This window comes from Megalops cyprinoides, chromosome 7, assembly GCF_013368585.1.
Source record: "Megalops cyprinoides isolate fMegCyp1 chromosome 7, fMegCyp1.pri, whole genome shotgun sequence".
In the NCBI taxonomy this organism is placed as follows: Eukaryota; Metazoa; Chordata; class Actinopteri; order Elopiformes; family Megalopidae; genus Megalops; species Megalops cyprinoides.
In genome coordinates this window covers 30676304-30703106 of record NC_050589.1, presented here as the reverse complement: position 1 = coordinate 30703106, position 26803 = coordinate 30676304, and the positions used below count along the sequence as shown (strand labels likewise).

Here is a 26803-nt window from a genome sequence, read left to right as displayed (position 1 = left end):
ACGTCCAACGTCCATTATTTCCCTTTGTATTAAACTTTATTTTCTTTATTAAAGGCATACAACTATTGTTCTCTAAACTAGTTCTGCAACTTCTTCGATCCCCATGTATACTCAGTCAAATGTTTCTGAACTGAATTTGAATACGCAGAATGTGGCCATGGATAATCAGCTTAGATCTGTAAAGCAAGCCCTACAAATCACTTGTAAAGACTTGTCTGAAAAGTCAAGGAATCTGCCCATCTTCAATGACCTGCCCCCATACAAACAGTCTTCCAAAAACTTTATGCAAATCATTGCAATATCTTGCATACCTTTCAGAACAGTATCAGCTGGTTCTTGTGTTTGTCTGAGCAACAGCCCATTTTTGGCCCACTGGGTTTAATGTGTCATTTAAGAATTCTAGGGAATAGTGTGTCACTTCTTCACAAGTAAGAAGTGAATGCATTGTAACTTGCATATATATACATTATACATATATACATACATATATAACATTAACAAACAAACTAACCAAAGCAAACCCTGAAACTGACTAAAATCTGAGTGTACATAGAAGTCAGATAAAATAAGAAAGACTATTTAATTTTTTCAAAATCTGAAAAAAAATCTGAACCCTGTGTGTGGCACACAAAATACCCCAGACAAAATAACCACAGAATAGTTGGGTGGATGCAGTTGTAATGTATGTAAATGCAAGTGGTATAACCTGTTCTTCATGGCTGGGATGTGTGGAAAAAAACAACTGAGAGGACAAAATAGGAAATCAATTTCTCAAATCGTTGGAAATGTCCACTGTAATCCTGTGCAAGTGCCATGATTGCTAGGGATGAGAAGATGGACAAGACATATGTGCAAATACCATTTAAACTATTTCTTCTCCGCAACAAATTTACAAGGGACCCTATAATGTCCTGCTACCGTGAGAACATCCCAAAATCAGGCTTTACACCAGCTCTTTGAACAGATTTTGTCATTCACTTCAAAAAAATTTTAACAATGTATTGATTAATTTATATATATATTAATTTTATATGTTTTTTGGGCTTTGACAACACACATATTTCTAATGGGAGTGTGTGTATGGTAGTGCTTATATAATACTACATTTATGTTACAAACAAGGGAGTACTGGGAGTCAGGAACAGCTATAAAACAATTTATGTACTATATATATATATATATATATATATATATATATATATATATATATATATATATGTATTTTTTTTTTTTTTTTTTTTTTTCAATATAGTTAAAAGGACCTCAACTTTCAGGTCTCCTGTTTGAGGCAATTAGAAGCTAAATCTATAGCCTTGTACCACCTTACTTTGAAATGAACATCCTAGTTCCTCTCTTGCCTTTGTTGTTGTGTAATTTATGTATTTGGCCATTATGGCACATTTTCTTGCGTAAGCACCGAGAGGGAATACCATGCTGTGCAATAATCTACCTCCCACCAGTGACCCTTAAGAGCCCTGAACAGTAAACCCACTATATTAACACAACACAGTTGTCAAGGTGTCAACAACCAGGGGGCCAAGCACATACTTCCTGTTTGCTACTCCTGCTTCTACTCTTCCATCTTGCATAATGAAAACGGTGCAAGTATAACATTATGTGATGTTATGAGTTGACTTTGTTACCAGTAAAAAAGAGGACATGGTGACTACAGAAAGAATGTTTTTATTTGTTGTTGTTTGTGAAAGCAATTTGTCTCTTCTTCTTCTAAAATGTAGTTCGCCTTTTTTACGGGGAGATATTTTTCCGCAACACCGCTCATACTTCCAAATCGCATGCCAGGTTTTTTTTCCCACTTCGCTGAAAAAATAAATTTTGAAATCTAAAAACTCACGCGAAAGGAAGACTTTGACATATAGTTAGGGTGTACAGGTTTTACTGTAGGATTAAATAAAAATTATATGTCATGCGTAGATTCTAGACTAAGCGGTATACTTAGCACCACGAACGCCAAATAATTTTAATATGAAAAAAAAAGTTAGAAAAGCTGTTGCATTTTATAGACATCCCCTCACAATCCATTCGGGCGTACGGAAAGGTAACACAAAATACACCATGAAAGAACCCCCTTGAGTCAATCCAGAACATATGTTGGAAGCCCTTGCTACATTCACATATCACTCTGATGGGGTAGGTCATAGCGTTAAGACAATTACGTGAGCTTCAATCACCGAGCCACCCGGACAATGGAGGCAGTGTTCCCTCCCTTTCATGTAACTCTGTCAGTGCACCGGCTCGGGGGCTCAGGGGAGTAGAGCTACAACCCCACTGCAGAAATACAGTTGAGCCCTTACAGAAAACTGAAGCAACATTCGTACACCCATCCTTGGCGGTCTACGTCCGTTTTCAGAAAGGAACATCTCTGTGGCTTTTTTTTTTTTGCATTGCAGAATATTTCCCAGCGCCGATCGGAGGGTAATTTGTCTCGCAGTCTGAGTAAATTGCTAAGTAATTCGATAATTAGGGTTACACGAAGGTGGTTGCTGAGAGACCGCTGAGCGCTTTAAAAATTTGCCGTTAGGTTGGGACGCGCGCCCGCGCTCCCGCTCGCTCTCGGCGGCTCCTGAAATTCGATCCCCTTTCCCTTACCCTCCAGATACTCCGCTGTGACAAACATTTGTGCTGACAGGAGAGCCTCCTGCCTGCTGTTTCAACCCCCCGCTCTTTCCCCCAGAGCCATGAGCATTCACACAGCTGCCGTTATTGTCCCTCATTCAGCCTCAAAAAAGCAGCGCGGCCGCAGATGAGCTCTCCGCCGCCGTTTCAAGTTATCTCACTGATTCATTGTTGTTATTTGTAATGTAGCAGCACAGTAGGGTAGAATATGTACGGTGTCCAAATCAGTTATCCTTCTATTTTTGTAGAGAAATATGTTGGTTTCCTGAAAGAAAAGGTTGTTTCCATAATGTGTTAAAAAAAAAAAAAAAAAAAAAAACCTCATGCTGTATGCTATGCTTATCTTTGAAAGGGGCGGTCCAAAATGAGCTGTAAGGTATAATGTGCCCAAAGAACACAACGTAGAAAATGCAGAAGCTGTGGGTGTTTTAAGTGCATATAATATGAAATGTTGGTGTCACTCTGTATCCCACAGTCCTATCTGCCATTCATTTAATATTGTTTGGTTCCTTTTGTGCAAGACCTTTTGGATTTACCAGGGGAGCTGTGGCCTCAGGCCTACAGAGAAACAGAAAATATACAAAACACATCTGTACTGCTGAGGAAGTGAAGCTAATAGAGCTCTTTTTCAGCAGTCAGTGCACTCTGAGCCAAAGAATAGGTTTCTTGGGGAACAAAAAACAAAACAAAAAAATGTCTCAGGGGGCCAAACTGCATGCAGGACTCCAATGGTTTGGTGCGGGGGAGGGCAGGGACTACTGGAGCTGTGACGTGTGCCATGTTTGGAGGCAGTTCCTTTGCACTTAGTTGCCATGTCCCACCCCTGAGCAGGGTGGGGGGTGTTAGTGAGGTACTGTCCAAGGAACTGGATTGTCAACGTGGAGGTTGTATGGTTGAATCCTGTATGCCGTGCTGAGTTTGTTAACCTGTGCAAGTTACTCAGCCTGCTTGATTTTAGTAAACATGTAGCTGTGTGAAATGAATATATTTACATCTGTGATATGAAAGAGGCCTTAGATGAGCGGGTCTGTTTGGCAAACGGGCAATGAGACATGAATATTGTATGTGGCATTAGGCAAGATGCAGACTGTTGAGGAAGCTGAGATAGTTCCTCTTCTAAATTTGTTTGGGGCAGCTGCTTCCCTTTTTTCTTGAACAGCGGGTGTGCATGAGCTTCAGAGAAAAACAAGCCATTAATTTGTTACATCCAATTATCATCATTACAGGGGCCTGCTGTATTAGGGCTGCAGCACACCTCCAACTGAGGGACTGGGGGGGTTTACGTGCAGCGGTGGCCTTGCCACACACCTGTTTGGTGAGGACCTGTTGGGGATGGTCTCTCTGCAGGCGGCCTGATGTCAGCAGCTGTGGCTGTTGATGCAAATCCAGCGCGAGCTCTGAAAGAGTGTGGAGGACAGATAAGGCTGCACCTCTGCACCACTCGAAATGTGTCCTCTCAAAACTAACCATATGTCAATACGACAGTTCCTGTCATTACATTTCAAGTAGCTATATACTCTACACAGATTGTACATTGGCGTTGTATCTATTCTGTATTCTGTACATCTACACACAGACACCCGCCTCCATATATATATATATATATATATATATATATATATATATATGTGTGTGTGTGTGTGTGTATGTGTATATATATTCAATGCAAAGAACTAAAATGATTACATTGCGACATTATATTTTTGATTTTTGCCTTGGTTATCATCTTTAGCACAATAGGAGTTAACCAAAGCATTTTCTTGTTCTCTACTTTACATATATAGCTGTACTTGAGGTGGGGTAAAGGTGTGGCGCCATACTGGAGCTGGATATGACCTCTTGGAATCGCAGCAGATCTGGAACCAATAAATCCCGGGCTCATGCCTTGGCGCAATATCTTTGTTCGCAATAATCACAAGTAGATAATCTATCAGCTCTCAGACATCATTTGCATGATAAGTCATTATCCTGCCTCTCTACCTTTTAATTAGACATCATCGAAGACAAAAACGTTCAAAGTGGCAAGAGAGAATGAGAGTTTCGCGCTAATGGATGTGCGCGCCACATCTGCTGAGCGCTCCTTGCCAAATCACCCCTCCCACTCATTGTAATGTGCACCATTACACTTTCACTTTCCGGGGAAGGTGAAAGGCATTGCACACAGGGCAGCACACTGCTCTGTTTTCATAATGTTCCTCTCTTTTTTAGCCTGACCCTATTTAGGATGACTTTCAATTTTCATACTGCACACACTAGACGCCACTTAATGTACACAGCTGGACCCACACTGAAGATAAATTGAGGTGATGTCCTTAGCTCAGATGTATGGCATGTCACCTGAGACTGAATCTCATGAGCCTTAGGCCCAGAGTCAAGCACTGTTATCCTGACATCACACAAGGTATGGAGGAGCCCTGGAGTACCATTCCTTTTTCTCATGCTCAAGCACTGAATGCAATCGTAAGAACTGTGCAGTGCAAACTCCGGAGGTGGTTCTCCACAGCAAACTCACTCTGTTGCCACACTTTATTTCAGCGCTGACACTTGTGATGCATAATCCTCCCAGCGATTGACAACACAGGAAATATTAATGTGATTCCTGTGGATTATTGGGGGATAAATCGGTTTCTGTCTTCAGTTTCCATCTGTCTTTGTGCGCCTTCTCGGGCTAAGTGTCTCAAACATTTTTCCGTTTCCATTTCAGAAGTGCCCCCCACCTCCACTGTGACAGGTTTCCCGTCCTTAAAACATAGCAAAGAAGAATAAAGCCGCCGTGCTGTGCATTAGCACCCCGGTCCAAATACAGGAAGGAGCCAAGGGGGAGACAAAGAGAAATGATTGCTTCTGCCTGGAACCATTAGCGCTGTGTCGCTGTCACAGCAAAGGTGAGATCACATCATAAACAGACATGAGCCTGCGAACAAAGGCAGGCACTTGACTGGGAAAAAAATGACTCCCTGACAGAGCTTTTTTACCCATTTTTTTCCATTCCCAGCAATTACTTAAATGCACAATTCTGAATGATCGCACCTATTATGACGGTAATGCAGGAACGCCTGGATGCAGATAACAAAGGAGCCGGTGTGAGTTATGGAGTCTGCAGCCGCGGCGCATCGCTAATGCAGGATGAGCTCTGACAGATCCGTCCCAAACACATTCTTCCAGAGACTGACTTCATGATGCTAACCGGCATGAATCATACGAATTAGTATTATGAGTTTTAAAGATTAAAGGCACTTCCGTGTCGCAGGAACGCAATGTTTCAAAGTGGCCTTAATCTAATTTGCTGGCGATGATTTTTCAGATGCAGTCCGGGGGCTTTTCACTATCCGGCTGATAAATGGAAAAATATTCTGCAAAATCAACTGGCAATTGACATTTTGTTTCTGAGGATCAGACTCTCCGCCTGCTTGTTATTCCGGCGGTGAAGGCACTTAAAATCCCCCAATCATTAAGCCGTCTATTAATGTGATTTCCTCTCAGCAGCCGGTCGTTTGTCTCCACCTCAGCAGAACGATCGTCGGGGGGTTATTTGTAACCTCATCAGATCTGTGTGGCTGAATGACAATGCTGGGTCAAGCAGAGATGAACCGTGGTTGACTTTTGAGAAATCGTGCCCCGGTCCCACATCAAAAGAGCACCTCTTTTCACTGCAGATCAACCCTGAGGTGTCTTTTAGGGGTCCGGCCTGTCCCAGAGGTTAGCTGTGGTTAGGAGGTTCCATGGTTTCAAATGTAGCATGTGAACCACGCATGTTGCTGGTTCACATGCTGTCCTGCCATTGCCATCCATTGAGAAAGACAAAAGGCCTCCATTTGGCTGGATTTGAAGTAACATTTGTACTTGATCTTGATTAGAAGCCCAACCCATCCCCCCAGTGCAACTCTATGTAGCTACGTACCAACACATTGTATGGATGTAGATACATGATTTTTGTATCAGTCAATTGAAGCAGAATGCTCAAGTTCCCCTTAGTTTGGGGACTCAAATGGTAGACAAGCTCTCTTCACAGAACGGTTGTGCTTTTACAATCCAAATAAAGAATCTGTTGTGACTCACTTGGGTGTGTTCACTGTGGTGCAGGCCTTTCGAGCCTGTTTGCTAGAATGGGCCTTACCCAGTTTAGAGGCTCAGGAACAAGCCTTACTCTTTCAAGGCGTAAAGCAAACCACACGATTCTAAAGGAGGTTTGTCTTGTCTTTCTTATCAGGTTGACAAGCATCGCATGACACATATTTACGGCAGCACAGTATGGCACATTTTCAGCATGTGAGAGACCGTCCCCATTTTAGCATGTGTCTGGCAGTGTCTGGATCACATAATAAAGCAAGAGGCAAGGAAATTTTCTTTACTTTCATTTCAGCAATAAAGAAATTCATAATAATTTTGGTATGTACATATAACAAAAAATTTACTAGTTTTGTTTAATGTTGAATACAAAGTAAATTGTGATTAGACTCCAACCTCAGGCACAGGTATCTGAACCTCTGAAGTGAACAGAGCATCACTGTGCTCTTGCCTTTAATGCAAGGTACTTCACCAGCAAACAAATCTGCATTTCGTACGCTTTATTTTAAGCAACATGCAACATATGTGTATGAATTAATCCCAGAAGACATATTATGAACGCAAAATGAAAAATACAGACAAGGACACAAATTGTATGTAGGTTTGTTCCGTTTAAATGGTTCGTGTGACAAAGCAGTCTGCCTTAAAGCAATTTACATATACAGCATTAAATCCTGAAGCACTTGTTACATGAAGGACAGACTTGCAGTTTAAGACATTTGTTGCCAACTCATTTTCATGGATATATTACACACAGATTTTCTTGTAAATATATCTGTAATAGAAGGCATATGTACAGTGATTTTACAGCAGTATATTTGACTTTATTCCTACTGTTCAATTAGTTCATTGGCCATTCTTCTCTACACACTGCATAGGATGTAGATGGATAACCAGAAAGCTTTCAATTTGGCCACTATAAAAAATGAAACATCCTTATAGATTTACACAGTTTACACTCTAAAAGAAAGTACAAGCAAAATAATTTAGACTGATGACCATTAACAAAAAACTGATCACTGATCTGTAAATTTACCTGACCAACACTGATGCTTTAACAAACTGTTAGTGTGAAAATAACTATGGTTATATTTCTTGTTATTTTTTTACTTTTAAATTGTGTAATTCATAATTTTAAATCATTCTGAAAACTTGGTCTCAAAACAAAAGGCATCTGTGTCTCAGCCTGTCCCATGAACACCCTTCATCAAGGTTACACAATACAGCCCTTGGGTATAGGCGTGTTGCTTAGAGGGGATGTGATGTATTTTTGGTCAGCAGTGCTCATTTTCTTTTCCAAAAATAATACTACCTTCCAAAACAGCTCTGTACTGTGTGAAACGGGGAGTGGAGATGTAGATAGCACAAAATGAATATTACACAATGCCTATCTGTACATGGGCCTTTTGCAGCATCCATCCAAAGATCTGTCCCTATCATTTGTGTTCTGTAATGGCATGCATTTTCCATGTGCTCATGGTCCACTCTGAATTGTAAGCTGCAAGTAGAGAAATGAGAAAGTACCTCTATAAAATAGCACACTTACTGCATGATATCTCTGCCTAATTTAGGCCAGTGGTCTAATTTAGGGTGTGGCACGGGGGCACTGCTGCTGTACCCTTGGGCAAGGTACTTAACCCAGAACTGCCTCAGTAAATATCCAGCTATATAAATGGATAACATGTAAAAACCTGTAATTGATGTAAGTCGCTCTGGATAAGAGTGCCTGCTAAATACCAACAATGTGATGCAGTGGTGGGGAGCTGGAAACAGGGGAAGCCCGAACACTACCTTTAAATCTATCATTACTTTCAACCTGGTCCCCTTTATCCTCCTTGATTAACAATAAAACAAATAATTCACAGAATATTCGACACCAATTGCATAATTAGAATAAATGATTATGCCAGCAAAATACAGTGGATTGTCTGAAATTTGTGTGCTATTGCGAAAGCTACAGCATGAGATTGTTTAATTAACAAGGATGGCAGTTTGAATAATTAAGTGGCAAGTAATCCCAAAACTTTCTCTTATATGTTTCACATTATAGCTTTCTTGTGTTACAAAATTCAAATTACAAAATGGAGCCAAATTTAATTAAATTGATTTAAATTACTGAGAATAAACTTTTAGGTTAGGCTGAGTGCAATGAACAATAATGTTTACAAAAGCTGTGATGTGTCATGAGCATTTAACATAATTTAAATCGATAAATGCCATCCTTGTTAATTAAACAATCTCACGTTGTAGCTTTCACAAGCACACAAACTACAGACAATCTGCGGTGTTTCGCGAGCATAATCATTTATTCTAATTACACAATTGGTGTCGATTATTCTGTGAATTATTTGTTTTATTGTTAATCAAGGAGGATAAAGGGGAACAGGTTGACAGTAATGATAGATTTAAAGGTAGTGTTCAGGCTTCCCCTGTTTCCAACTCACCCACCATCACTGATGTAATTTAATATCTAGCTGCAGCTAGTCCTTAACTTTGAGTAAAATTATATACAACAAAATAGAGAGCAATTGTTAGATTATGTCATTTCTTGCCCATACTTTGGGGTTAGTATCAGTAAGTGCCATCCTTACAACATAATGTATGACAGCTTGATGTATGCTTGCTTAAATTCGTTACTCACAGTTAAGGACTGCACTGAGGGTAAAATTGCCTAAAGGCCTCAGGCAGTTTGCCTACACAATACTGGCCCAACTGTTTTCACTGTGGTTCCATGCAGGTAGGATTTCTATGGCATCAGATCACATTCAAGCTGAGGAGCATGGGTTTAAGGTCCAGAGCGTCTATTAATTACATGACAGGGTGTTCAGGACTTCATCACTTAAAATTCCCTCATATGTACAGCATAAACACGTGTGTTTGTTTCACTGAAAAGGATAGGTGAAAGCATCTCCAAAATCGTTTTAATGCTCAAAGGCAAACCTTTCTTTCACAAAGGGAGAAAAACAGATAAATTAAAACTTAACGTATTAGGCTACAAAGCAAATAAGTAAAGATGAACTTGAGTTTAGAATTATTTCTGTTTACAAGAACAGGCTATGCTTAAGACACCTCATTCCCTTGATGTGAAAAAGAATACCCCTCCAGGCATTACACAGGCTTACTTCTCACCATGTTTACTATCATGCGCTTTTAATCACAAAATGCCTTCAACTTCTATGGTGACATAACCTACCAATTAACCCTTTACATGGCAGCTCCTCCCCTTTCTCCATCCCCCCGATCACCCACTAACAGTCCTGAACCACTTGCTTTTATCTCTGTAGGTAAGCCCGTCTCCCAGATTCCTTCCATACTTTTATCTGATGCAAAAAAGAAAAGCCATATCAAAATAAAAGTCCATTTGCTGTCTTGTTGTTTTTCCCTGGAACAGTCAGTAGGCACTCGAAGCTCATGATGTGGTGGTGTTATTTGGCCTTCTCAGCTGGGTAGGTTATGGTCACAGGGTCGGTTTGCACTCCAGTGTCTGACAGCCGTTTTGGACCCTGGGCATAAACATTTGGCTGGGTTTACCTCAAAGGTTCAGCAGTGCACACTGGGATATTAATATCTGCTCCCATGCACTTACAGATGAAATGTTTCAAGCAAATATGAAAGTGATAATTTTTTCCTGAAAACATTAGCACAGGCTAATGTACACTGAATGTAATATATTTCACTCAGAGTGTAAAAGCTTCTGTGGTATGCATTTCAGTTTTGTTTGCTCTTCTTCAAAAATCGCTGCATATAATTTGTTTGACACGCGGTAAACTATTCTACTCTCAAACGAGCTGCTGCTGCCATCTAGTGGATCAGCATAGAAACATGTATGAAATCATCAGGAACTTGAGACTGAAGGAACATTTTCCCTAGCAGGAAAAGAAAATAATTTTTCAAACTGTGAATTTGATACATTGATTTCAAAAACTAAAACACACTGAAAGCAGTAGTCATCTATGAGCTTGATAAGATACAACTCTTACAAGTAACAAGTAAATGCTTTTGCTCCAGCAATTTTGCTGTGTGGTCAGTGAATGACTGCTTTGCGTCCATGATTCTCTGCAGTACCTGTACTGATAAACAGAGGTGCAGTTAGGATGCGGGAGAGGGAACCTTGACCTACCAGGCTTTTAAAGAACATATGGATGGAATTCCTTTTCTCCAGTTTCTTGCCGACGCTGACTGTGGTGTCTTCTCCAGTCTGCGATGCCTCAGAGACAGATCTGTTGTCCACGGGGGCCACCTCTACCTTCTTCTCCGCCTCGGCGCTGGGCTTCGGCTCCACCTTGGCCTGCACGCTCTGGCTGGCATCCACGGCAATGGCCGCACCTGCCGATGTGCTTTCCTTGGCTTTGGCTTCGGGGCTCTTGAGGGAACGATGCACAAAAAAGGTGTCTCAAACAAAGCCCCTGGGGAAGCTCGTACGGCATACAGATTACTAAAATGCATTCAGTTCGGCCACATGAGAGCAGAACTCAAAGCAGATCTTTATGAAGTCAAATTCATGCAATGGTGATGGCGTAGATGATGTTAATGAAACAACACGTAGATCCAGATCCTTTCAGCAACGCCCAAAGAATATGGTTGATTGTGTGGGCTGTAGATATGCTGAGCCAAAAATTACAACTACTGTCAAAACCATCACTTACTGTTGAATCGGGAACCTCTCCATCTGCCTTTGTGTGATTTTCTTCCTTTTGGACAGACTAAATTCACAAGGGTTAGTGGTTATGTATGGTGCACAGACAAAGTGAATGGGAGATGAAGAACATTATCTTCTGACCCCTAGTGACTGCTTTAGCTGAAAATAGCACAGAAAGTGGCCCAGTGAATTAGGGATGTTTGCATGTAAATGTATGGCCTATTTTATTTTTAGTGACAGATGCGTTAACCGTGACACATTAACGATCATGGATGAACAGAACAGTAGCAATGCAGCCTGGTCCGAATCTGTACCACCAGGAACCGAGCCCATTAATGTGATGTTAATAAATGAGGGGCTGGTGTGTTTTTTTCCCATTTACCAGTGCGCCGGGGCGGGCCTGGGTGCTGTTCCCAATTGCAGAAGCAGCCTGGACAGCAGAGGCGTGCAGGCGTTGCAGTACCTCAAATTCACATCACTCTGTTACGATCTGATGCATCACACCGCTTTCAGTCTGGCTAACACAAAGGGCCAACGGCACAAGTCCCACCTCTGTCCCACTCAGAGGAGAAGAGATGGAGAGAGAGAGTAAGCGGTGTCCTTACCTTGGGCTTAAAGAAGGAGATGATGGACTTTCCTGACTTCTTCTCCTCTGTTTTTGAAGGTTGGTCTGGTGCAGCTGGGACCTCAGCGGTCTTTTCCTTGGAAGCGCCCGCCTTTAACATGAAAGAACAAGAGTAAATATCCAAATTCTGATTGTTGACTGTCATTATGGATAATTACCAGCATTTGGGGACAGAGAGTAATGCAGTGTGGAGAAAAAACCACCACCACCTGAATCCCAGAAATATTTCAAAGGAAAAAGAAAGACAATTTAAGCTTCATTAGCTTAGGTACAGTATCATCATATTACCCAATCCAATTACCAATGGAGTGATCTGACTTGACAGTCTTTATTGTCTTTGTATGGATCGATCAAAAACAAGATAAAAGGTCACCTAGAGAACAGGCTTTTGGAAACAATTCTCAGCAGTTTTCCAGAAAAGGACTGTTTCACTTACAGTAAATGGAAACTTTAAACACATTTTCTGGAAAAAGTCAATAAACACTTGAAAATGAACCCCAAGGGAAAGTATATACATTTACAATACATTTACATTTTGTCATTTAACAGATGCTCTTATCCAATGAGACTTCCAAAGAACTAGTACAAATATAGACACATACATTTAATACCAACAGAATGCTCAGTCCATGGCCCTTAGGAGGCTCATTTGTAAATGTCTGGTTCATCCATCCAGATGTTTTCCCTGGATTTGATTTTCTGACAGAAAGGCCCCCTCACAGCCCATAAGAAAGAAGAAAAAAGCTGTGGAGTATGAGAGGAGATCAAACCAAGACCTTGTCTATCTCGGGTACCTCCTCCTCAACTGGCTGGGGCTCCTCCTCCACCTCCTCTGTCTGGAGGAAACCAGAGGGATGTTAACCTGACATTAATCCGACGTTAACCTGATGTTTACCTGAGGCAGTCTGACTCATCACGTAAACATGCACACTGGGTGTGGAATAAAAACTCCCCGACCGGTACAGAGACTGCATGTCCATCAAAAACACTCCAGAGAGCCTGAACATTGAAAAGGAAAGTGCCACACACATTCTGGTGTGAGTGAGAGTGCAGTCTACCACCTCTGTTTCAACCTTAACACAAACAACATAGTCAACAGCTCCAAAACGGTCAATTTTTCATCATGGACTTTCTTTGTAACGGTTGACAGTGTCTCCTACTGGTGGCTTACCTTTGTTGGGCGGAACAGACTAAGGAAGGGACTGCCTTTAGCGGATTTCTGCTTGGTGGAGGTCTCTGGCTCCTTTGGTGCCTCTTTCGGCGCTTCTTTCTGGGTGCTGTTCACAGTCTTGGCAGCCACTTCACCTTTGGCATCTGGTTTGGGCGGCTCTGGAGGTGGTGGTGGTGGAGGGGGCTTGGCGGCTTTGGCGGCTGCTGACGCATCTACTTCCTGTGTGACCTGATCAAGGGAGGTGAAGTACAGCCATTTCAGGTGGAAATGTACTGCTATCACCTTGATGCCTTGTCAAACAGTGGAATAACTATAGAGAATTTGCTTCAACAGGCACGGTGAATGTTGGAGGAAACTAAATATCGGTTCTTTTGGAGAAGCAGTTCTTAAAGATTTTGACACAGAGACCCAAAGCGAAATACAGTATCAGTACCTTCTCACAATGCTTCACAGACTACAAAAAATAAATATGCAGGAAATGAAAAAGATATTTATATTTCAATCAAATATCAAATAAAAAACATTTGGAATGGACAAGTTTTTCTAACATGGTTTTCAGTACATCTTGTGATAGACGTATAAAGCAGACTGTATTAGAAGTGTTCACTGTTTGTTCACATACTGCTTGATTCTGCTTGAGTCTGCTACAAAAAATGACATCACCTCTCATATTCATAACAAAAGTCTGAAAAGTACCATAAGTTCCCTTAACCAGGCACCTGGGTCTTTAGTCTGGATAATGCTATCTCTCTAAATATCCCGCAGTTTGAGCTCCTGCATTAACCCACCCAGCTATGCAAGGCCCATTACAAACAGACTGAAAGTTGAACTGAAAGTTGAAAGTTGTCTCTGAAACTGTCTAAAAATTAATTTAGAAAAACTACATACTTACAGTTGTTGTAGCTGGTTGGACTTCCTTTGAAGACTGCATGAGAATTATTTAAAAAGAAACATGAACAACAACATATGACACAATGGTCAACATCACCTATTTATGACAGTAACATATACATACACATTAAACGTGTTTTCATTTTTAAATATATGTCCATGTTAAACATCAATGATATACTGGTGGCAGATACAATAGTTCTGTTAAGATTATGAGCCTGGACTATGAACACTGCCCCCTTGTGACAAAGCTGCAACAGCAACCTGCTAACAGCAAAAGATCTCTTATGTTTGGTGTTGTAACTTTGCACATAGTAAGTACCTTCCCCTTGAAGAGCTTGCTGAACGGACTAGCCACTGAGATTTTCACAGCAGGTCGCGGCTCTTTGGGTGGTTCTGGTGGTGCCGGAGCGGTCGCCACAGCAGCCGCGCTGGTCTCCGCTTTGGCCGTACCCTCTGGTTCCCCGCCGCCCTTCACCTGCGACAGAGGGATAACGGAGACCGGATATACCACGATAGCAAGACCTTCTCTTAGTCCCTCTGCTTTGGTTCTCTGCCACTTTGGATCACATGCCAGGCCCTGAAAACAGGAAAGAGCCGCCGCGACAGCCATATGGCGCATTGCTCATTCCAAACAAGACGTGTGAGAGGGACAAACAGGACAGTGTACTCAAGAGCAACACGGATGTGCAAAACCTCCCCTCTGTTAACCATTTCCGAAGCAGCCAAAACCACAAGAAGTGAAACATGCCAGTCATTTTGCTGTTTTTGCTGTGATTCCTGATAAGTCATGCATGACTGTGCTCCTCATGGAAGGTGATTGGTATGAAACAATGGGCAGTGTTTGCATCACGGCAGTACGGTGAGCAGGAAAGATGTCATGAGAATGAAAGGCTGTTTGATTAGACCATAGCACCACACACACATAAACGCGCGTAAATACAGAAGTCCACACACACAAACTGTCGAAGGCCATGCATGAAAATCATTTGCGTTCAGAGCTAAAGTGATATGGAAAAATTGAAAACAAAGAGTTTAATAAAAAAAAAAGCCTTCTCCCATGATATTCAAGATCACCTCCAGAATCTGAAAGTGACATAGACAACTGCCAGATTTAGCCAGCCGGAGTTTTTTGTTTTGCTTTTTCTTGTTAATGGATAGTACCACATCAGTTGGGGTGATTTACCTCTTCAGTGGAGACAGCAGGGGGTGCCCCCTCTTCTTTGGGAGTTTTACTTGGGGTCACCTATGCCAGGAAAATGGGACAGAAGACATGCATATCTACAGAGTTTATCACCTCAGCACAATACTCGGTCCAGAAGCTAGAGGACACATCACTCTCACAGTTTGTGATCCATACCAGCCTATAACATTTCACTATTTGGACTAGTGGTTTCCAGATCGGTTTTAAAGAAAAGGTTTTGCCAAATGCTCAAAAACCCTGAGGAACGTGTAGTGAGGGAGATATAGGGAGATCTCATTATTATGTTTATTGTGGAGGTAGAATAAGCTAAATATCGAGTGCCGGTCTACTTTTATAGCCTCCCTGATGAACGTGGCAGGGTTACGCGTTGTGAAGATAGGAATCTGCATACTGCCTCACGCACACACACACTCTCTCTCTCACACACACACCAGCACACAAAGAGCCCCTGGCGCACCACATACATGCTCCCTATTGTGCTCCCGTCTTTGTGCTCTGGAGACGGCGTAGGCCAGCCCTTCCTCCTTCTCGCCACATCTCAGACTGCCATCTCACAGGCCTCCCTTGTGACCTCATACATCAGGCCTCGTAAAAAGGCCTGCCATGTGCTGACATCTTCCGAGACCGGGCCCAGGCACAGGCCTATCTGAGCCCCTCAGAGAGGGGTCCAGCGGACTCCTCAAACAGCTGCGCTGTAAGACGCAGGGCAAATGTGTTCTCGCGTAAAGGCAGAGAGAAAGTATCTCTTGTGAGGGCTCTAGGCCCGCGCCCGCTGTTGAATAAATTTCCGCGGGACGCCCTCGCTGTCCGCCCCCCACCCCCCCTGCCTCCCTGCAGGCCCTCGGTCCTCTGTGCCGCACGTATTCACGCACACAATGAGAGCGATCGCTGACAGCACTATACAGTCTCAACACAATGACATCAGCCCTGGCTCACTGCACTCTGGATTAATCATCTTCTGTCTCCACTCTGCTGAATATCTGACCCACAGCTGGCTGCAAACAAATGACAACAGCAGCAAAAATACAACTATTTTTTTTAGGTCAGCTGTGAGGTAGACCTACTTCTTAAGACATTATTGTTCCTTTAATGTATAGGCAAAGTAGACTTTGCTAATGAGTATGGGTTATTGATTATTTTACTAACATAGATTTTAGATTGTTTCATAAATATTTATTAAATATAGAAATATAAATATTAATATGTAAGTAAGCCTCCCATATTAATTATAAAAGCATCTGGAGCATGTATCAATAACCCCCACCAACAAAATGCAAATAGTAATTCTCTGCTGACTGGATCTGAATCATTATAACAACCACTCTAAACTACTATAACTGATTTTTAAGTTTTTTTCTTAGTTTTTTGATATTGTCACAGAGTATATTTTTAAACAGGGTGAATGTCAGAAGGTTTTGAAAAATACATCTTAGATCATTGTCAACCATGCAACTGCGAGGAATTTGCTCCATCTCAAATGCTGGCAATACCACCTTTGGGTCGACAACCAAGCAACGCAAGAACATCCACGCGAACGAAACTTACGAGTGTTTTGAAAAAGTTCATCACTGGACTCTCTTCCACGAGGCTCTCCCCCTGTGCGGTGTCCTCCGGGTGGGCGCTTTCGCTGTCAGCGTCGAGGGTTTCGCTTCCCGCGGGGCCACCGTTCGGAGACGGACCTTCTGGAACCTCCTTCGCCGCGGCGGTGCTCTCCCCTGCGTCTCCAGGCTCCTATAGACAAACCCAAAGAACCGTGCGTCGGGGACGTATTGGAGCTGAGCAGCTGATGCGCAATCCCTTCACTTGTTAATCGTGGCATTGAAATGGGAGCACAAATATTCCAGCCATGCCACTGCCCACTCGGGGCAGCATCAACAATCACTCTTTTATTAATCCGCAGCTTTTTCCCTGCTCCATTGGTATTCAGTAATGTTCTGGTCTTGCAGCCTATGTGCTCCCTGGGGTTTGAGCAATGTCAGGACACTCAAAAACGGTCAGGCAATCGAGTTTTAATGTGGTCACCTGACTTCATAAACGCCTTTGGATCGATTAACAAAACATACACAGAGGTGCTTTAAGATGATGCCAAATGGGATACCAGGTTCAAGTGATGAGGTCACTACAGTGCACACATTCAGACAGACAGGTATTACTATGGTATTACTATTGAAACATTTCATGAATATACCAAATTCAAAAACACAAGCTGTTGGCCATCAACAGAGATTAGCTGAGACTAATATCCCTCAGTTCAGAGCAAGGTAAAATCTTCCATACCAATGTTAGAGCAAACTCTTTTTGTTGGCATTTTGTAGAATATCAGATGCGTGATTGTAATTTGGAATGGAGATTAACTAAAAGCGACAAACCTTGCCTTTCATAATCTTTGTACTCTTCCTCTGTCTCTTGTTCATCACTGTTTTTTTAATAAGTGAACAATTCAGCCTGACATTCTTGGCAACGTGGGAATGGACTTTTTATAGCAGTTAAACGTCTCAGTACACTATTGGCAGCTGTGTGGATTTTGCAGCAGTCATTGAGTAAAGTTTTCTCAGGCATTAAGTTATAATAACTGTCTATCTCCACAAACAAGAGTTTTAACTGTGTTTGCCCACACTGTCAGATAATCCATAAGCACACCATTATTCTACCACTCTTTCTACCATAGTCTTTCAGGCACAAACAGGGCTCTGTCTGCTTCTTCTGGTGACTTGTTTTCTTCACCCAAGCTCGCAGAGAGCAGCATTACCATAAATGCATTTAATTTCAGGCAAAAGGTCTCCACTGCTCATGTTATGAACCAAAACACAGTCTAAGTCTCCCTGTGAAATTAGACAGACCCTTTACGTGCATGTTTAACCATGTTCATCTCCCTTTGCGTTTGTATTAAAAGTGAAGATGATTGTATAAAAAGATGAAAGGTTTCAAAAGCTACAGTGCTATATTCTGTGAAACTCTGTGCTAATGGAAACAAAACATCTATCTTTCAGGAGTTTGTGCGCACAACAATAAATGCTAAAGAAAAATTAACTGACAAGGAATAATCTAATGTATCTGTCAGCCTTTCTTTCTTGTTTAGTTTGCTTTAACGCTATCTGTTAATTTATCGCTTGGTGAAAGTTACCCAAAACTTCCAGATTTTCCTTTCTTTTCCCTTTTTTGAGAAGTGACATCAAATATCAGTCATAGTTAGACACATATTTTATATTTTTAAATTATGACTATTTATCCAATTTAAATACCTTATATATTTTAAGTATTATACATTGATATAGCTGGATACTGGGAGATGCTATCTCAGTTAAATATCTTCCTCAGGAGAACAACAGCAGTGCACCATCTAAGATTTGAACCCCTTGGCTTCTTGACCTTGGCACTACATTTCTTCCCTTTGGCAAAGATTGTTTAAAATGCAAGAGAGTGTACCAAACCAATTTGTCCAAAATGAGAATTTATTGCATATTTCTTGGCTGCTTGTCATGATTCACATCACATTATGAATTACAAATAAATAATTATGTATCTTTTAGGAGACATAATGGACTGGTAATTTCACATTATCAGGTTCTCACATTTGGAGTGACACTTGAAATTCTGTTTAACACTGTTCAAGTAACACCTGAAAGCCTGTTTAATACAATACAACATAAGACATTCTCCTTACTAGCATGCTCTCACCTGTCCAAAAACAATACATTTACAACTACCTTCTAAAATCAGGCATCAGTTTTATGAGACAGATGGAGACTAATAGGGAGGCGGGGGCAAGCAAAGTATGCATCATGCAGATTAATGATCATTTTGTTCCAAAGATTCCTCTTTTGAAGCTACACACAGCAACTGGTTACCTCCCATTTCTGTTACTGTCGACATTTTGTTCCCCTCCATAGTTTCAAAGATCACACCAGGATGGTTATCCTTGACCCTTAAAAATCTATTTTGTTCAGATGGTCAGGCAATTACAAAATGAATGTAAAAAAAAAACATCCACACAAAGCCAACTGACAAAGCTGGTGATGATCATTAATGCGTGCACATGCTTCAACACATTACAGCAGCTTCAAGGATTTCATTGCAAGATGATTTCAGTGGAGAGAGCACCTTCAAGTACCACTTCCTCTGACATTTGGAAAACAGCATTGTCTACTTCATCCCTGGCGATGGTGTTCAAGTCCTCCTTTGGTAAGCTAATACCGGCTGCTGTAGAGTCCTCAGCACTGAAGGGAGATTCTGTAGATTCAGATTCTTCAGTGCTATCTGAATCCACACCAGAGTCAGATGGCATGGAATCAGGCACTGTTACTGGAGGCGTTAAACCTTCTGATTCAGCTTCAGATATGAGGATTTTATCCTCAACAAACACTTGGCAAGGTCTGATGAAGAAGCTTCTGAGATTTCAGTCACAGATGACTCCATCTGTACAACCATCTGCAAAGCTTCAATCTCTTCTTTTGGGAGCTTTGTGTCACTCTGATCCCTCGGCGTATCATCTTCAGAGGTAGGAATCCTTCTGGACTCTGCTTCTGGTGGATCTGTGTTGCTTTCAGACTTTTCAATTTCACATTCATCTACAGTCATGGGGCTTGTCTCAGTCTGGACGAAACCATTTTCCTCAAAAGCACACACCTCTACACTTGCAGGCTGAGGTGTAGTCATTTCACTGATGACAGAAGATGTCATTTGAGATTCTTCAGTGCTATCTGACTCCACAGTTGAATCTGATGGCGAGGAATCAGACTCTGCCTCTGGTAGGTCTGTCTTGCTTTCAGACTTCTCAACTTCACATTCATCTAAAGTCGTGGTGCTCGTCTCTGTCTGGCAGAAATCAGTTTCCTCCACGGTGGACACCTCTACACTGGCAGGCTGAGATGTAATTATTTCAAGGGCTTCAGTGGCATTTGATTCCTCTTTTGGGTCGGCTGGCAGGGACTGTGGCTCAGTTTCTGGCTTTGGACCATCCACTTCATCCACTGATCTGTAGATTCTGTCCTCAGATCTCACCAGGCTCTGAAAAGGACGCTTCAGAGATTTCACTCCTGGATACTTCCAGTTGAGTGGTCATCTCCAAGGCTTCAGTTTCTGCTTCTGGCATTGGGAGGTTAGTTTCATTCTGATCATTGTGCACACCATCTTCAGAAGTAAGAATCACCCCATTTGCAGGGGAAACAGTCTGATCATCAGAGGATACCTCAGCACTAATTTGTTCTGGTGTTGAAGCTTCAGGCTCTTCTTCTTGCGCTAGGGGTTCAAGTTCATTCTGATCCCTCTGCATATTATTCTCCAAGGTAAGAACTACACTGTCCAAAGGGTTAACAGGTAGATTCTCTGTGACTACCTCACCATTGGCTGGCTCTTCAATTGATGTTTCTGGAATATCTGCACTGGTAATTGATAGCAAGGCTTCTGACCCTTCTACTGAGGCAAGCTCAGATGCATGTTCAACACTTTCCCATCTTCAGTGCTAGGGCTTAGGCTTTCAGCACAGAACTCCTCGTTCACAATCCGTGATGATGAGACATCAATTTCACCAGGTGTGGTTTCCTCACATAAGGGACTGGCTTCCAGTTTAATGGTGGTTGTCATCTCTGTGGACCCATCAGGGCAGGCCAGTTGTAATGCAGGGTCTTCAGGTAATCCGCAAATTAGTGACTCAAACTCAACAGTTTGCAAAGAAATGACCTCTTCCATTAGCTTGTTGAGATCATCTCCAACAAAATCTGCCTCCTTCCCAAGCGTAGAGCTTGTCTCCTTTTTTAACAAGAATGAGCAATTTAGTTAAGGCCAGAATGGACAGAACCTAGGAAAACACTGGAACACTTTTGATGTGTTGATTGATAAACATTAAAATATTATAAATATATATTATGAATATATTGTAAATATGAAATATAAATAAACATTAAAATATTCAATAAAATAAATCATCAAAATACTAAAAACAGTTAATGCTGGATTCTCTTAAAACTGCCAAGGCATGTCAAAAATCTCAGTTTGTTGTCACATGACAGAAGATTATTCTTTTTTTAAATAAAAAAAAAAAACATCACACCTGCACTTGGCAGGTTCATTTGAATCTAGAGGTAAGTGTTTTGTTGTTTTTCCCTTCTTTGTTTATTATAATCAACATAGTAGTAGTTTTTCCTTGTGTTTTCATGCTTAACTCATTTATGTTGAATGTGCAGGTATGCAGCAATAGGGCAACAGCAAACTCAATGTTCTTACATAAATTCCTGTGGAATCTGTATTTATATTCCTGTGGAATCTGTATCTGTATTTATATTTATTTTTCTATATTTATAAACCTACCATGTGCCTGGATGCCCTTGCTGTAAATATTTGTAGCTTGTTTTCTGTGAAAATTCTCTCAGTGTCATTGTGTTATGTCGAACTGTTGTATTGTCACCGTGGGCCTGAGAGAAACGCAATTTCAATCCTCCGTATGTCCTGTGCATATTGGAGAATTGACAATAAAGTTGACTTTGACTTTGACTAAATCTCTAAAAACCATTTTGGAAATTGGAACTGAATGGTTCACTGCATTGTTCTTGGGATACTTACAGAATGGAGGCCATTGCTTACAATCACTGGGGCCTCTACAGCGGGCTCCTGAACTTCAGCTGAACCATCACACTCTGCCACAGTTGCTTCCTCCTGAGTCTTGTCCTTGTTTTTCTTCTTTAAAAGTTTGTCAAATAAATTGGTCTTCTTCGGTGCTTTTTCCTTGGGCTCCTCCTCATTGGAGGCTGGGACAGGGACAGCGGGTGTGTCCTGTTCAGGGTTAACGCTCTGGGAGGTGGTCTCCTTGGTGGAGATGTTGATGCTGACAGACTGGAGTGATGGATCTGCAGGGACGTCAGTACTGGGTGGTACTGTTGTGGAGACTTTGAGCAAGACAACAGGCGAGGATCCCTTGCCTTGGTTCCTACCGCTGTCAACATCCTCCCCTGGTGGGGGGCTTGTCCCCTTTGTGAGGAGGGATGAGGGGACCTCACTGTTTTGCTGTACAGCTGCATCACAGGCAACTGCAAGAGAGAGGGGGGTCAATTATGCAATGTGACAGGAAACAGCAAAGCAATCCCCGTGCTGGAGTGATAACTGTAAACCATACTGTAGTGACTGGACAATGTGCTTGGCTTGGCAAAAAGGTCATTCTTTGGCAACTGATGGCTGTCCAGTCACTCTGGGTAAAAGTGTCTGCTAAATGAATGTAATGTAAATCAATGTTCATCTCATGGGTAGCCTCTGTCTGGCTACTGATAGAAAACATTACCAGGTGAATGGTTAAGATTCTACACTGATTTACACCTTAACTAAAAACAAAAAGAAAGGGCAGGTTCACTCAGACTGAAAAGGCTGAAATGGACATCCCTTCCCAACACACAATTAACATTGTAAGAGTTAGTTCTGAACAAACACAGCATCACTCACAACAATGGCTCCTTTGTATTATTTGCTGACTGGGAGGAGATGTTTCAACCCTGCATGACTGATACAGTAAACCACAGACCAAGCTAATATTTCATCCTTATACAATGCACGGAGAGTTTGCAAGGGACTGGGTCAATGCAGACTGTGAAGCTCTCTGCCATCTCGGCAATGCAAAAGCATTTTGTTGTTGCTGATAACTCTTACAAGGACCCCTGTCATTTAGTTAAGCCTGAGGGCATGCCATGAGATGATTTGCAAATAGGAAAACAGGTTTAATACAAATAAGAAGGTGAAGGCATCACAAATATACAAAGTTAAGGTAAGGGCATTTTCAGAAGCATAACATCTGTATAATCTGAAAACTGGCAAAAAAGTCCCCTTGCCTGCACAGATGTTACTTGACTATCACTGTAAATTGGCTGTCATGTTCCAAAGCAACTTGTCTGTTTGGATTTCTTACAGCTATCACTATTTATACTGCCCTTATAAAATATCCCTTCTCTACTTGCCACTCCCATGCTCTGTATAAAAAAGCAACACCCAAAGAGAAAGTTTTGAGGAGGAATCACGCAGCATAAGAATGGAAAGGCCACACCCTTGAGGAAAAAAGTCTTGAGCAGGGAGCAGGCACTATTACTTTACCCAAGGAGTTCCCATCAGGTCCTGGCAGACACACAAGTATTCTTTTAAAGCGCTAACTCAAAATGGCATGGGGTTTTCAAAACCTATTGGGCTGTTTGCAGTTGTGGGCCTCCACAAGCAGAGAACACCCATGTGCTAATGACAGATCATAGCATTCTGACAAGTCTGCAAACCATGACACTGAGTTTCCACATGGTCACACCGTCACTCTGACAATATCACCCTTTGGCAAAATCCTCTGCACATCTTGACACAGGACTAAATGTCTCCAGTGGCAATATTTGCATAAGGACTAATCAATCAGCAATTCCTCTATGTGAAAGGCTACACCCAAAGTTTATACAGTGAGCCACCAAATAGCCCTAGAAAACATACTACACCCATTTGATCAAGACATTAGACATAGCAAATCACCTGAGATGTTTATTATATACAAATAAATTCTGTAATAAAACAATCATAAAATTATCATAAAATATAAATATTTGAATCATACATAGAGTGTGATTGCACCTTGTACTCACCTGGTCAAATTTTAAATAGCCAAAGATTACATTTGTTTTGCACCATTTTATTGAATTTCTTCACACACCCATCCCTTTCTTGAGACGCCATTTCTAGAGGCAGTTATGAATGGTTCTGCTAGTAAAGTTTGGGATGTTTAGATAGGCTGATACTACTGACCTGATCATGACAAATACAATGGAATTGTTCTTTGTTGTTAGATCAGAATTTCAAGACGAATGTCTATAACACCAGTACAGTAGGGTTTGTACTGATAGCAGAGTTTGTTTCAAACAAGACCTATCATTCCCCTCCTTTTGTAAATAAGCACTGCTAATAAGCTACCATTCAACTCCTTGAACGTGTTTTGCTTTGTGCGCATACCAACTTCACCTGTGTCTTCAGATGAGATGCTCAAAGCATGTCCATTGGGTTCTCCGTTCTGCAACTTTGCTTGGACATGCTCCCCCTACAACAGACAATCCTGTTAGCATTACAGACATAGGGTACTTATTTAAGTACAGTGCAGAGCATTAATAATTGACCAGCTTGCCTCTTTGTCACTAAGAAACCAATCATGGTAACATACTATGGGTTGTCTCTGTGCAATTTCTTACTTGTGGGAACCACAGTTTTTCCATGTACTGCACACTAATCTTTGACTCGATATCTGTGAGTTTGGTCGCAGAGGTTATTTTATGGCTGGTTTGTGACTGTTATCTTTGTGCAGACCATTTGCTAAGTACACACACTTAGTGTAAGATGTCACATGATTACACAGGCTCTGAGCAGGCAGGAGCAAAATGCTTTATTCAGTCTACACTGCTAATAAAAGTCCAGCGTCTCCTGGAAAGATACAAGTGGAGAATGCGGGATGTAGTACTTTGGACCATTCGGAGAACCTGAAAAAGCTTCACAATTTAAATCTAATGACAGATGGGCATGTCTGTCACTAGTGTGAATGTGGGTGGCATCACACGAAACATGGAGACAAATTCAAATTTCTGACTTTTGACAGGGCTAATAATGAATTTAACAAATCTTATAACAATGTTTTAGAACAAGTGCTTTAGACCAAGAGCTTGTCTTTTCTCCACGTGTGATATATTGCCTTATACTAACTATGCACCTATGACAAATAACAGTAAAAAATTCAAATTTATTATGAGGTGTCCTGCAACCCTCTACAAACATATTTCCCAAATGCAGTTGTCATAAATCTTCATCAGAATGCATTAAAACAGGTAATATTCAATTAAGTCAAAACCCTCAGGAGTTTCACTTGCAATACATAACACAGAGGTCTTGCCATTTTAAAGGAACCAACAGCCAGATACTTGGAAATATTAGATTTTGTTGGAGATAAGACACTTTACAATGTCCTCCTTCACATTAAATATATATTTTGCGAAGGCCTACATATATTTTAGGCAATGCAAAAACCCAGCAGCATCTTAAGAATTACATTATCAAACCAAGTGCTGTCTTCAGGTACACTGGTTATTGAAAAGTATTGATTTTTTTGAGCACTGAATGTTCCTAGACATGCTCAAATTAGAAACCTATAAGACGGAAACACAGGCTACTGCTACACAGAGTCATGTTTTGTGAGAAGTGATGTATGGAATTCCTGTGCACAGGTCAAAACAGTTAACATCAGATGGACCGGATTGTATGTATTTTGGCAAAACAAAAGTTGTGCTGGCTGTATACAATGCAAAGCCCTCAACATACATAAATGATAATTGTTGCCACATTATCAGATTTTTTACGCTGTACACCTATATATATATTACTCCCATTGCAGCAATTTTTCTCACAATAGCACTACATATTTCAAGGATGGCAGTAATGATTCAGCATCTATGCAGCTAATTGCCTAACCCTTTCAATGCTCTTCTTGTATGTCACTCTGGGTTAGAGCATCTCCCAAATTAATAAATTCAAATGTAAGTGTAAATGTAAATGTAAATCTCTAATTGCACAACTGTAGGTATGAACAGTCATCAGATTACATTACATCCCGTGCACTTAGCAGATGCTCTCATCCAGAGTGACTCCCAGCACAAAAGAATAGAAGGGCATGCATTCAAGTTGAATGAGCAACAGTGTCAGCGCAGGCTAACAACACTCCCAGACTAGTGAATGTAAGCATAACACTATTCAAGCCCTATGATACTGTGTGAACAGGTGCATAACTTTTGTTTCAGGTCATAATGCACCCACTTACTACACAGCTGCTTTAGTTTTCACTCAACAAAGACAGGAATCAGAGCAGTAGCACACAGGACTCATACCTGAATTTCATGAGATGCCTTATTTCCCATCTTTATTGACGCTCTGGATGAATCTGCAGTAACAAAGGATACACAAATTCAGTTCAAAGATGGTTCTCTCTCTGTTCTCTCACTGACTGGACTATGCCAAAAGATGGCTTTATTGAGCAGTATATTACTAAATTTTTCTTCGCTTGATCTGAGGGCACATTACTTTTCAGGAGTCATTCAAATGTCCTTAGATCATGTAAAGAAAAGTTAGCAACATACTCACACCAGTGCTTTTAACACCCCCCCCCCCCCCCCCCCCAGACACACACAAAGATACAAGAATATATTTGAGCATTACATGCCACACATCGATACAGTACCTTATCTTTCCTTCTGCAAGTGCCTCTTCTTGACTGAGACGCAAAGACCTGCTTTGTTGGAAAAGATATAATCTGAGCGCTGGATCCGTGAACAATATTCCAGCTTCCAGCAGTAGTAGCCTTAGCAGCTCAACTGACTAAATGAGCAACCTGTTGAACTGTGTGTATATGTATATATCTCTTCTTAGAGAACAGGGGTGGAGCTCTGGGTTTATCAAGGAGCTATCACTTTGATCCAAAACTCCCGACTACGGAAGTGTGCTGCAAGCAGTTTCACTTGTTCAGGCTCTCCTTTGATCTTGTCACGGTAATCTCTTCTATTCTTGAGCAAGAAAAAAACTCTCTCTCTC

The 26803-nt window shown here is 41.4% G+C and overlaps 1 protein-coding gene across 3 annotated transcripts; it reads right to left on the bottom strand.

Annotated features, from left to right (window-relative positions):
- Positions 1-9133: 9133 nt before the first annotated feature.
- bcas1 (brain enriched myelin associated protein 1) lies at positions 9134-26578 on the bottom strand. 3 transcript variants are annotated; one of them, XM_036532448.1, is made up of 14 exons: positions 26454-26578; positions 26104-26156; positions 24200-24275; positions 21791-22254; positions 16778-16963; positions 15215-15274; positions 14351-14506; positions 14030-14062; positions 13138-13365; positions 12743-12802; positions 11947-12057; positions 11724-11804; positions 10823-11065; positions 9134-10205 (listed from the first exon to the last, which is right to left on the bottom strand). In XM_036532448.1, exons 2-14 carry the CDS (start codon positions 26131-26133, stop codon positions 10128-10130), a joined length of 1806 nt encoding a protein of 601 aa, XP_036388341.1. In that variant the 5' UTR covers positions 26134-26156; positions 26454-26578; the 3' UTR covers positions 9134-10127. The 3 variants fall into 3 exon arrangements, with proteins under 3 accessions (XP_036388341.1, XP_036388342.1, XP_036388343.1); XM_036532449.1 differs by lacking the exon at positions 11724-11804 and adding an exon at positions 11349-11405; XM_036532450.1 differs by lacking the exon at positions 11724-11804.
- Positions 26579-26803: the final 225 nt, after the last annotated feature.